This window comes from Tachypleus tridentatus, chromosome 6 (genome assembly GCF_004210375.1).
Source record: "Tachypleus tridentatus isolate NWPU-2018 chromosome 6, ASM421037v1, whole genome shotgun sequence".
NCBI lineage: Eukaryota > Metazoa > Arthropoda > Merostomata > Xiphosura > Limulidae > Tachypleus > Tachypleus tridentatus.
In genome coordinates, this window is record NC_134830.1 from 140443436 (window position 1) to 140457247 (window position 13812).

General features: G+C 31.8%; 1 protein-coding gene across 5 annotated transcripts in view; it reads left to right on the forward strand.

The window, feature by feature from the left end:
• The window catches only part of LOC143253847 (rifampicin phosphotransferase-like), a 71657-nt gene that overhangs the window by 54039 nt on the left and 3806 nt on the right, over nucleotides 1–13812 (forward strand). For 4 of the 5 annotated variants that reach the window (XM_076508280.1, XM_076508281.1, XM_076508282.1 and 1 more), the window contains 13 exons: nucleotides 533–617; nucleotides 922–1010; nucleotides 2049–2111; nucleotides 2359–2451; nucleotides 3350–3409; nucleotides 3668–3768; nucleotides 3971–4034; nucleotides 4590–4753; nucleotides 5367–5445; nucleotides 6415–6460; nucleotides 7423–7499; nucleotides 7729–7831; nucleotides 8375–8449. In XM_076508280.1, the coding sequence (XP_076364395.1) occupies nucleotides 533–617; nucleotides 922–1010; nucleotides 2049–2111; nucleotides 2359–2451; nucleotides 3350–3409; nucleotides 3668–3768; nucleotides 3971–4034; nucleotides 4590–4753; nucleotides 5367–5445; nucleotides 6415–6460; nucleotides 7423–7499; nucleotides 7729–7831; nucleotides 8375–8449 (1099 nt within the window). Of the gene's footprint in view, nucleotides 1–532; nucleotides 618–921; nucleotides 1011–2048; nucleotides 2112–2358; nucleotides 2475–3349; nucleotides 3410–3667; nucleotides 3769–3970; nucleotides 4035–4589; nucleotides 4754–5366; nucleotides 5446–6414; nucleotides 6461–7422; nucleotides 7500–7728; nucleotides 7832–8374; nucleotides 8450–13812 lie in introns of those variants that run through there. The other variant, XM_076508283.1, reaches the window with a different exon arrangement.

Below are 13812 nucleotides of genomic sequence, written 5' to 3' on the forward strand. Positions count from 1 at the left end.
TGTCCAGGGTTCCTGATATTCTAGAAGTATTTATTATCATTTGGATACATTGGCTGAAAATAAAACTTTTTCGAAATCTATGATTAAATGCTCGACTGTTAAACAAACATCTGTACTCATTGCTACTAATATTGTTAATTATAATGTGTTGATGTTAATGTTCTAATTGAAATACTTGATAAGTTCATGTAATAAATCATATTTGACAAATCATAAATGGCAAGTGGGGGCGAGCATGATTAACAGGGGAGACTTATTTACTGTGTTAATCATAACCACTAAATTTATAACTAAAACAGCAGTCTCCTATAATAATTACACAAAAGTCTGTTCTACATTCACAGAGGTACTCTGGTGGTGGGTCAAAGGTAGGGAAGAATATGCCCCCCTATGTTTCACTACCTATCTAAGAAATCTATAAACTTCTTACAGTTAATAAGTGAGATAATATGAAAGGTTCTCTCTATTTGTGGTGGAGGTTTTTTTTTAGATAAGGTGCCTAAAGGTTCTTTTTTGAACAACTCTTTTTCAGCCGGCAAATTTGCACATGCAGACGACCACGTTGAACAGTTTTTACAATGTTACTTTGTTGATTGTTCTCCTTAGTAAACAGAAAGGTGAGTTGATTTTCATGTGGACAGAATAACCACATCAATATATTTTACAATTAACTGAGATTAATATTATTATATAAACATTAATGTGTACAATAAATCTCTGTACAAACAATATTGCACGTTATCAAAAATAATATTATACAACCACTACTGGGTAATATGAAACATATTACTTCATAACTATTTAGTTTCTATGTAGTTCATTCTATATTTTCAGATAAAATTCAGGTAGATGTCAAATAATCTCTTTAACTTATAACTTGTACCAGAAGACAAAAGTTAACCAAGTATTTTTGTTGGATAGGAATGACACCTGATACTTATGCAGACATAGCAATGCTACTGGGATCGTGTGGAGAGCTGGAGAGTGCTGATGTTCCAGCAGCTTTGCAGGTATATATCTTTGTCTATGATATCCTCTCAAAAAACGTTTTAGCAACAGTTTGTAATGTTGGATTGTATAATACGTGCAAAATGTTTAGAAATGTGATTCAGTTTGTAATGTTGGATTGTATAATACGTGCAAAATGTTTAGAAATGTGATTCAGTTTGTTTAACTTTTTTTGTTAGAGATTCTTGCTATGGATGATTTAGTTTCATAAGTGGTATTTTCAGTATCTTATGATACTTTAGATAAAATTATACTTACTTCTGATGATAACTTCAATATCTTATGATACTTCAGATAAAATTAATGCTTACTTTTAGTGGTCACACAAAACCTGTTTGCCCTTTCAGCCATAGGGGTGTTATGTGATGGTCAACTCCACTATTCGTTGATAAAAGAGTAGCCCAAGAATTGGTGCTGAGTAGTGATGAACAGCTGCCTTACCTCTAGTCTTATACTGCTAAATTAGGAATGGCTAGAGCAGATAGCCCTTGTGTAACTTTGTGCAAACTTCAAACCAGACAAACTTCTAGTGATACCTTTAGTGTCTAATGATACTTCAGATAAAAATAATACTTACTTCAAATGATACATGTAGTATCTTATGATACTTCAGATAAAATTAATACTTACTTCAAATGATACATGTAGTATCTTATGATACTTTAGATAAAATTAATACTTACTTCAAATGATACATGTAGTATCTTATGATACTTTAGATAAAATTAATACTTACTTCAAATGATACCTGTAGTATCTTATGATACTTCAGATAAAATTAATACTTACTTCTAGTGGTATCTTTAGTATCTTATGATACTTCAGATAAAATTAATACTTACTTCAAATGATACCTGTAGTATCTTATGATACTTCAGATAAAATTAATACTTTCTTTAAATTTTATTAGGTGGTGACCCTCATGTAACATTTGTACTATTGATACAACAAATATGACTAATTTTAATCACATTTTTGTTTCTTCGTGTCTTACTATATATATATATATATATTATAGCTGTGTAATTATTTTTGAACAGGACCTTACACACAGTATTATGGGAACCACAAATTGGGAGGAATTTTGTAAGATGACACCACAGGTAAGTCTAGCATGAAAACTTTAATTGCCCAGGTAAGAAAAATATGTATAAATTAATACAATAATATATACCTCATAATCCAATAATACATATCAATTAATCCAATGATATTTGTTCCTTAAAACAATGATATAAATTGCTCAATTGAGTAATATATAACCTAATCTAATGATATATATGTACATATCGCTTAATCCAATGATATGCATCACATGCTACTGAAGACTCTTCTGTCCTTTGTTCCCAGGATGCAGTCAAGTGGCTTACCTTTAACACTGGTACTGCTGGTAAAAAATTCCAAGAGTTTATCCAGAAACATGGTCATCGGTGTGTTAAAGAGGTGAGGTCTTGGAGTTCATACAGGTATGTGGGAAATGGGTTTTTAAACATATACAAATGTAAGAGGTTTGTACAGAAATCTGGGCTTCAGCATGTTAAACGTGTGTTGTCCAGACAAAAGAAGTTTCAAGATTTAAAACATCAGTGTGTTAGTGAAGCAAGAAATTCCAACATTATGTGTAGATAGAGTAATTCACCCCAACAGTTTGTGTTTCTAGTAGATTTGAATGAAAGAGTAGTTATTGAGATTTAGCATTCACCAACTTTGTAGCTAAATTTCAGCTATTAATTATCTTCTGGTACAGTTTGTGTACTTTCAGCTGCTCTTTTGTGAAGGTACAGTGTGTCAGGTTTGTATCATACAGTTGTATTTTATGGAAGTACAGTGTGTCACAGGTTTGAATCGCACAGTTGTATTTTGTGGAAGCACAATATGTCAAAGGTTTAATCAGTGATGTCGAGAAAACCCACTTGTAGAGAAATATATATATGCAAAAATGGCTTGTTTGGGTTGAGAAAATATTTTCCATAGAAGAGCTCTTCTACGTAAAATATTTTCTCAACCCAAACGAGCCATTTTTGCATATATGTGTCACAGGTTTGTATCGCACAGTTATATTTTGTGAAAGTACAATGTGTCAGGTTTGAATTTCACAGTTGTATTTTGTGGAAGTACAGTGTATCACAGGTTTGTATTGCACAGTTGTATTTCGTGGAAGTACAGTGTGTCACAAGTTTGGATTGTACAGTTGTTTTTTGTGGAAGTGTGTCATATTTTTGTATATCCTACAGTTACATATAGTTGCAATAGTGTTTGTGTGAGACAGTTGTTGTTTTTTCAGTTTAATCACATTATTTAAATGTTTTGTTCAGAGATGTGTGTATTTTCTTTCTTTTAGTTTGAGTTGTTTATGGAAACTTGGGGAATGAAACCAGAGAATATCATCAACATCCTACAGGTATTTACTTAATCTTAGAATACCAGATATTGATTCCGTATGTGTAGGTTAAATTATACTTAATTACTCTAATAATCTGTGGTCTGTTTGTTCAGTGATTAATAAAAATAGGAACTGTATAGTATTGAATAGCTCCAAAATCTATTATGTTGTGTTATTAGAAAGAGCTTCTAAAACCTAACATTTTCTCATCTTCATCTTTACACTGTAACTTTCACCAAGATTCACGTGCTTGTATTCAAACTGCTTTTATTTCAGTCCATGAAAGAAGAGTCACCTAGCAACCAACCACTGAAACAGAACTTGACAACTGAGGAAACTGTGGGTCGTTTAAAAATGCCACTTGGTAGATCACAAAGGTACATTCACCATATAGTCTGTACCACCTACTCTTAACTAACATTTGAAAGTTATGGTTCAACTTTGTACTTGATAGTACTAAGCTTATGTGACACATAGTGACAAAGTTCTGTGGCTTATATAAAAAAAATTAAAATAAAGTATTTATTAGTTTTCATTATTTGGAGTCAAACCTGCTTTTTTTTTCCCTACAATTCTTAGATGGTTCTTGAAATATCTTCTACCTAAATGCCATGAGGCTGTTGCTAATAGAGAGAAGAGCAAGGTATATAATGAATTTACCTGAAAATTGTTTAGACAGTAAGAAATGATTTATAACCTTCACTTTATCCTGGTATAATGAAGCTTAGCTGTAATGGGTAACACGTCTTCACTTTAACCTGGTACAATGGAAGCTTAGCTGTAATGGGTAACATGTCTTCACTTTAACCTGATATAATGAAAGCTTGGCTGTAATGGGTAACGTCTTCACTTTAACCTGGTATAATGGAAGCTTAGCTGTAATGGGTAACATGTCTTCATTTTAACCCAGTCTGATGGAAGTTTAGTTATAGTGGGTAACTTGTCTTGACTTTAATCTGGTCTAATTAAAGTTTAGCTATAATGGGTGACATGTCTTGACTTTAACCTAGTCTAATGGAAGCTTAGTTGTATGAAAACATTAGTATAGTCAGCTTATTCTGGAAGTGTTTTGTTATTTAAAGTGAACAGTCAGTTTAATAATTTGTTATTCTAAGTCTGTAAGATATTATATAACCAAGTTTACTAGTTGTATTTCATAAAGTGATAATCTACCTTAATATCTTTTTTTTTTTTTAAGTCTCTATTAATTCGGACCCTTCATGCCTTCCGTCTGGCATTTTGCCAACTTGGATCTCTAATGCTTCGTGAAGGAAGATTGCCTGAAGAAGACCTCATATTTTTTCTGACGTTAGAAGAAATAGGTACACTGCTTTATACTCGGTCAGCTCGTCTCTTGGCCAAGTAAGAATCCATTTCTGTTATTAAAGATTTCAGAAAGCAGGTTACTTAGTTTCTTATGGATATACAATATTGATTAATAACTTCCTGTAGCAGTTTGGAAGTGACCTTTGAACTGATAGTACAAATAAAGAGAAAGATAGATAGATAGACAGACAAAGAGGCTGATAAATTGTGGTTGAAAATCTGTTGTTTTTAGCTGTTTAGAGATGACCTTTGAACTTCAAGTACAGATATACAGAGATAGATAGAAAAACGAAAAAGAGAGAGAAATATACAGAAAGATAGACAACTAAATATATAGATAGAGACAGTTGTACATATTGTGTGAAAAGAAAGACATAAATAAAATAGACATACAGATAGAATAGAAGTCATCTAGACATAGAAACAGTTACTGTGTGTTTATAAAATCACTTATTTTCTTTTTTTCCCACATTTGAACAGTTTCGCTCTTTAAATAAGTTTATTTACACAACAGTGATTTTGTAGTTAAGGTCTAATTATATTTATCTATTCATTATGTAATCATCCATTTTTCTACATCGTGACTTTTTACAGAATGTTTAATTTCTTGTGATTGGCTGATAACAGACCTTATTTTATTTACTTCTAGGGCAATTAGACGTAAGCGGTTATTTCCAAAGTTACAAAAACTGGAACTTCCAGAAATAATGAATGGAATTCCAAGGCCTGTAAGTATGTTTTCTTAAACTTCAAACTTGATAAGGCTCAATGATTAGGGAGCTTCACTCACAACCTTGAATTCCTGTTGCCAAACATATTCACCTTTTCAGCCATTGTGTTGTTATAAAGTGATGGTCAATCCCACTATTAATTAGTAAAAGAGTAGCCCAACAGTTGGTGGTATTGACTAGCTGCTACCTCTACATAATTTGTAATGGTTAGTACAGATTATCTTTGAGTATTTTTTGTTTTGTGAGATTCAAAACAAACCAAGCCTAACTCAGTTTAAAAATTGGAAACAGTTTTTATGATTCTTGTTTTTAAGTTTTTAGTGATTAAAGCTTCCACTTTGTGTATTTTAGTTTTTTCTTGAATATCATCTTTCAGTCGGTAAATATAAAAGTTGGAATTGCGTAACCTGAAAGACACCTCATATGCACATAAGCTAAGGTTTAGCCAGATCAAAGACTTCTTGAGTTTGTGTTTAACTAGTTCTAGCTTTGAGCTTGTAGAAATTCAGTGGTACCTACCACCACAACAGCTCTTGTGATCGACTGTCACTTTTATTACATGTTTGCACATGAAAGGATGGAACATGTTTAGAAACTTGACGTCTTAAGCCTTGGGTTTGTTGATCCAAAACCTGGTTGCTACAGATTTAAATGAACTTTACAATGAAAGAAGCTTTGGGTGTTTTGCTTTAAAGGTTTTTTACCATCAGATAATTATTTTAAAACTCAACACATTTGCTTTCTTCCTGTGAATGTTCTTTCTGTAATGTGTCATTGATATTAGTAGCTTGTAAAATAGTTTTACCTGTACACTAACATTATAGTCTGAAAACTCTTTCAGTAAATAGTGTGTATAAAAAAAGAAATGGACCAGTTTATAAAAAGTTCTATAAGGCTATTTACATTAAAGTTTTCTGGTTATGTAAAATGTATAATTTTTAAATAACTACTTATATGTTTATACAGGTGACAGAAGAGTATGAGGAGGTTCAGGGTTCAGTTGTTATTAAAGGTAGGACTGGCATTCAAATATAATCAAGACTTCATGACTAATTATTTTGCTCTTTTGCCATTTCTAGATGTGGTAGTACACAATGCTCATTAAACTTCTTAAATACAGGCTGAAAGATGAAGTCCTTCTATGTTAGGTAGGATGTAGTACTTTGTGTCAGGTAGGGTGTAAGACTATAGGGTGAAGCCCTTCTGTGTCAGGTAGGGTGTAAGACTGTAGGGTGAAGTCCTCCTGTGTCAGGTAGGGTTAAAGAGTGTAGGGTGAAGTCCTTCTGTGTCAGGTAGGGTGGAATACTGTTGGATGAACTCCTTCTGTGTTAGGTAGGGTGGAATACTGTTGGATGAACTCCTTCTGTGTTAGGTAGGGTGAAATCCTTCTTTGCTAGGTAGGGTAGAAGACTATAGGATGAAGTCCTTCTGTGTCAGGTAGGGTGGAAGACTGTAGGTTGAGATCCTGTGTCAGGTAGGGTGTAAGACTATAGGATGAAGTCCTTCTTTATCAGGTTGGGTATAGTCCTTTTGTGTTTGGTAGGGTGAAAGACTATAGGGTAAAGTTGAAAAATCCTAAATTATCTTTTGTTAAGCCTAATAAGTTTGCACTCAGGTTAATCCCAAGTGCAATGACCGTAGTGAAATAGATCAAAATGAGTTATCTTTCATTTATGTTTAACCATGTTTAGGTATAATCACCAAACAGATGTTTGTAATGTTTTTATAATTTAACATATCAAGTAGTAAGTGAAGTTTAGATTCTTTATTTGTTTTGTATTGTTTCTATGGAAGATGTTGTTTATGGTTTTATACAGTTTGACTTCTAAGTTTATAAGATGTCAAATCTTTTAAATCCCTTTAGATCAATCTATCATGCAGAAAGTAGTTAGTTTTTTTTATCTTTATCACAGTGAATTTATAAAAAGTGAGTTTGAACACATAACAAACTGCTATTTCTGATTAATTTTCCAGGAACTCCAGTAAGCCAAGGAATAATTAAAAGTACTGCAAGGGTCATTATACAGCTTGAAGATGCTATAACAATCAAGGTAAAATTCACAATCCTTTACAGAGAAAGTTTTCAGTGTTGCTCTCATATACCCGACTTTTATTTGGATTTAGAGAGAATCTCATGAATATTATGTACAAAAACCTCAGCTTACTGTAGCCACGCATAAATAACACATCAATAATCTATTATATGTACTTTTATGTAATTTAAAAGTAATATCAAACAGTCATATAGTTGAACCTCATAAAATGATTTTTTTTATTTAGCCTGGTGATATTTTAATAACTCGTTCTACGGATATTGGTTGGAGTCCCTATTTCCCTCTTCTGGCTGGTATAGTCACTGAGTTAGGAGGTCTTATATCTCATGGTAAGTTAACAAGCTATGGGGTTTGATATACAATAGTGAACCAGTGAACTGTAACATCCCATATCTTATGGTATGTTAGTAAGCTATGAGATTTTGAAATTTAAATATGACTCCGTGATCTGTGACTTCTGATATGACAAGTCATATTTCACAGTAGTGTAGTGTGCTCAGATAAAGGATTGTGAGGACTGCCATTGTAAGAAAACTGAGTTATGAAGTGTGATGTAAAACACACAAGTAATAGGTTTACAAAGAGTTCTACAGTCTTGAGATGCACTGCCAAGTTCTAAAAGTAATCAACTCTTTGATATAAACATGAAAAATGGTCATATTCTTTGGTAGCATGAAGAAATTGTGTTATTTTCATTAACATGTGAAATTAAATATAATATTATAAACACTTGTAGGATTTAGTAAAAACGTCATAGAAACGATTCCTTGTTTATTTACAAACAGCTTATTACAAAAATATCTGCACAATGATTTAAAAGATCTTAAACTGACTGTAATCACATAACATGAAACTTAAAAATCTCTCACTAGGTGCTGTTGTAGCAAGAGAATATGGACTACCATGTTTAGTGGGAGTAAAGAGAGCCACAAGTCTGTTAAAATCTGGTAAGTTATTCTCATTATATTCTGTTGAAACAAAGTCTTTCTGTAAATGTCCATCTAGATATAAATGTCATTACTGTTGAAGCTGGCTGGCTGTTAACTTGTACTCATTAACTCCTCCTGTGGTTCAGTGAACTGTTTTATTTATGCTGTTAAAATCTGACAAGTGCACTGTGTAGGATATGCATTTACGTCTAATGAGCATTTCTTATCATATCTGTAACATGTGAACCTTGAATGATAATATGTATAAACAAAACAAATCTGTCGTGGTAATGAGTAACAATATTTGTACAATGGTACATTAATGAATCAGTTGTGGTGATGATAATGTCTGTACAATTGGTACATTAATGAATCAGTTGTGGTGATGATAATGTCTGTACAATTGGTACATTAATGAATCAGTTGTGGTGATAATAATGTCTGTACAATTGGTACATTAATGAATCAGTTGTGGTGATAATAATGTCTGTACAATTGGTACATTAATGAATCAGTTGTGGTGATAATAATGTCTGTACTATGGTACATTAATGAATCAGTTGTGGTGATGATAATGTCTGTACAATTGGTACATTAATGAATCAGTTGTGGTGATAATAATGTCTGTACAATTGGTACATTAATGAATCAGTTGTGGTGATAATAATGTCTGTACAATTGGTACATTAATGAATCAGTTGTGGTGATAATAATGTCTGTACAATTGGTACATTAATGAATCAGTTGTGGTGATAATAATGTCTGTACAATTGGTACATTAATGAATCAGTTGTGGTGATAATAATGTCTGTACAGTTGGTACATTAATGAATCAGTTGTGGTGATAATAATGTCTGTACAATTGGTACATTAATGAATCAGTTGTGGTGATAATAATGTCTGTACAGTTGGTACATTAATGAATCAGTTGTGGTGATAATGTCTGTACAATTGGTACATTAATGAATCAGTTGTGGTGATAATAATGTCTGTACAGTTGGTACATTAATGAATCAGTTGTGGTGATAATAATGTCTGTACAATTGGTACATTAATGAATCAGTTGTGGTGATAATAATGTCTGTACAATTGGTACATTAATGAATCAGTTGTGGTGATAATAATGTCTGTACAATTGGTACATTAATGAATCAGTTGTGGTGATGATAATGTCTGTACAATTGGTACATTAATGAATCAGTTGTGGTGATAATAATGTCTGTACAATTGGTACATTAATGAATCAGTTGTGGTGATAATAATGTCTGTACAATTGGTACATTAATGAATCAGTTGTGGTGATAATAATGTCTGTACAATTGGTACATTAATGAATCAGTTGTGGTGATAATAATGTCTGTACAATTGGTACATTAATGAATCAGTTGTGGTGATAATAATGTCTGTACAATTGGTACATTAATGAATCAGTTGTGGTGATAATAATGTCTGTACAGTTGGTACATTAATGAATCAGTTGTGGTGATAATAATGTCTGTACAGTTGGTACATTAATGAATCAGTTGTGGTGATAATAATGTCTGTACAATTGGTACATTAATGAATCAGTTGTGGTGATAATAATGTCTGTACAATTGGTACATTAATGAATCAGTTGTGGTGATAATAATGTCTGTACAATTGGTACATTAATGAATCAGTTGTGGTGATAATAATGTCTGTACAATTGGTACATTAATGAATCAGTTGTGGTGATAATAATGTCTGTACAATTGGTACATTAATGAATCAGTTGTGGTGATGATAATGTCTGTACAATTGGTACATTAATGAATCAGTTGTGGTGATAATGTCTGTACAATTGGTACATTAATGAATCATTTGTGATGATTATAATGTCTGTACAATTGGTACATTAATGAATCAGTTGTGGTGATAATAATGTCTGTACAATTGGTACATTAATGAATCAGTTGTGGTGATAATAATGTCTGTACAATTGGTACATTAATGAATCAGTTGTGGTGATGATAATGTCTGTACAATTGGTACATTAATGAATCAGTTGTGGTGATAATGTCTGTACAATTGGTACATTAATGAATCATTTGTGATGATTATAATGTCTGTACAATTGGTACATTAATGAATCAGTTGTGGTGATAATAATGTCTGTACAATTGGTACATTAATGAATCAGTTGTGGTGATAATAATGTCTGTACAATTGGTACATTAATGAATCAGTTGTGGTGATGATAATGTCTGTACAATTGGTACATTAATGAATCAGTTGTGGTGATAATGTCTGTACAATTGGTACATTAATGAATCATTTGTGATGATTATAATGTCTGTACAATTGGTACATTAATGAATCAGTTGTGGTGATAATAATGTCTGTACAATTGGTACATTAATGAATCAGTTGTGGTGATAATAATGTCTGTACAATTGGTACATTAATGAATCAGTTGTGGTGATAATGTCTGTACAATTGGTACATTAATGAATCAGTTGTGGTGATAATAATGTCTGTACAATTGGTACATTAATGAATCATTTGTGATGATTATAATGTCTGTACAATTGGTACATTAATGAATCAGTTGTGGTGATAATAATATCTGTACAGTTGGTACATTAATGAATCAGTTGTGGTGATAATAATGTCTGTACAATTGGTACATTAATGAATCAGTTGTGGTGATAATAATGTCTGTACAATTGGTACATTAATGAATCAGTTGTGGTGATGATAATGTCTGTACAATTGGTACATTAATGAATCAGTTGTGGTGATAATGTCTGTACAATTGGTACATTAATGAATCATTTGTGATGATTATAATGTCTGTACAATTGGTACATTAATGAATCAGTTGTGGTGATAATAATGTCTGTACAATTGGTACATTAATGAATCAGTTGTGGTGATAATAATGTCTGTACAATTGGTACATTAATGAATCAGTTGTGGTGATAATAATGTCTGTACAATTGGTACATTAATGAATCAGTTGTGGTGATAATAATGTCTGTACAATTGGTACATTAATGAATCAGTTGTGGTGATAATAATGTCTGTACAATTGGTACATTAATGAATCAGTTGTGGTGATGATAATGTCTGTACAATTGGTACATTAATGAATCAGTTGTGGTGATAATGTCTGTACAATTGGTACATTAATGAATCATTTGTGATGATTATAATGTCTGTACAATTGGTACATTAATGAATCAGTTGTGGTGATAATAATGTCTGTACAATTGGTACATTAATGAATCAGTTGTGGTGATAATAATGTCTGTACAATTGGTACATTAATGAATCAGTTGTGGTGATAATAATGTCTGTACAATTGGTACATTAATGAATCAGTTGTGGTGATGATAATGTCTGTACAATTGGTACATTAATGAATCAGTTGTGGTGATAATAATGTCTGTACAATTGGTACATTAATGAATCAGTTGTGGTGATAATAATGTCTGTACAATTGGTACATTAATGAATCAGTTGTGGTGATAATAATGTCTGTACAATTGGTACATTAATGAATCAGTTGTGGTGATAATAATGTCTGTACAATTGGTACATTAATGAATCAGTTGTGGTGATAATAATGTCTGTACAATTGGTACATTAATGAATCAGTTGTGGTGATAATAATGTCTGTACAATTGGTACATTAATGAATCAGTTGTGGTGATAATAATGTCTGTACAATTGGTACATTAATGAATCAGTTGTGGTGATGATAATGTCTGTACAATTGGTACATTAATGAATCAGTTGTGGTGATAATGTCTGTACAATTGGTACATTAATGAATCATTTGTGGTGATTATAATGTCTGTACAATTGGTACATTAATGAATCAGTTGTGGTGATAATAATGTCTGTACAATTGGTACATTAATGAATCAGTTGTGGTGATAATAAGTTGTGGTGAATCAGTTGTGGTGATAATGTCTGTACAATTGGTACATTAATGAATCAGTTGTGGTGATAATGTCTGTACAGTTGGTACATTAATGAATCATTTGTGATGATAATAATGTCTGTACAATTGGTACATTAATGAATCAGTTGTGGTGATAATAATGTCTGTACAATTGGTACATTAATGAATCAGTTGTGGTGATGATAATGTCTGTACAATTGGTACATTAATGAATCAGTTGTGGTGATAATGTCTGTACAATTGGTACATTAATGAATCAGTTGTGGTGATAATAATGTCTGTACAATTGGTACATTAATGAATCAGTTGTGGTGATAATAATGTCTGTACAATTGGTACATTAATGAATCAGTTGTGGTGATAATAATGTCTGTACAATTGGTACATTGTGTACATTAATGAATCATTTGTCTGTACAATTGGTACATTAATGAATCAGTTGTGGTGATAATAATGTCTGTACAATTGGTACATTAATGAATCAGTTGTTGTGGTGATACATAATGTCTGTACTGTACATTGGTACATTAATGAATCAGTTGTGGTGATAATAATGTCTGTACAATTGGTACATTAATGAATCAGTTGTGGTGATAATAATGTCTGTACAATTGGTACATTAATGAATCAGTTGTGGTGATAATAATGTCTGTACAATTGGTACATTAATGAATCAGTTGTGGTGATAATAATGTCTGTACAATTGGTACATTAATGAATCAGTTGTGGTGATAATAATGTCTGTACAATTGGTACATTAATGAATCAGTTGTGGTGATAATAATGTCTGTACAATTGGTACATTAATGAATCAGTTGTGGTGATAATAATGTCTGTACAATTGGTACATTAATGAATCAGTTGTGGTGATAATAATGTCTGTACAATTGGTACATTAATGAATCAGTTGTGGTGATAATAATGTCTGTACAATTGGTACATTAATGAATCAGTTGTGGTGATAATAATGTCTGTACAATTGGTACATTAATGAATCAGTTGTGGTGATAATAATGTCTGTACAGTTGGTACATTAATGAATCAGTTGTGGTGATAATAATGTCTGTACAGTTGGTACATTAATGAATCAGTTGTGGTGATAATAATGTCTGTACAATTGGTACATTAATGAATCAGTTGTGGTGATAATGTCTGTACAATTGGTACATTAATGAATCAGTTGTGGTGATAATGTCTGTACAATTGGTACATTAATGAATCAGTTGTGGTGATAATAATGTCTGTACAATTGGTACATTAATGAATCAGTTGTGGTGATAATAATGTCTGTACAATTGGTACATTAATGAATCAGTTGTGGTGATAATAATGTCTGTACAATTGGTACATTAATGAATCAGTTGTGGTGATAATAATGTCTGTACAGTTGGTACATTAATGAATCAGTTGTGGTGATAATAATGTCTGTACAATTGGTACATTAATGAAT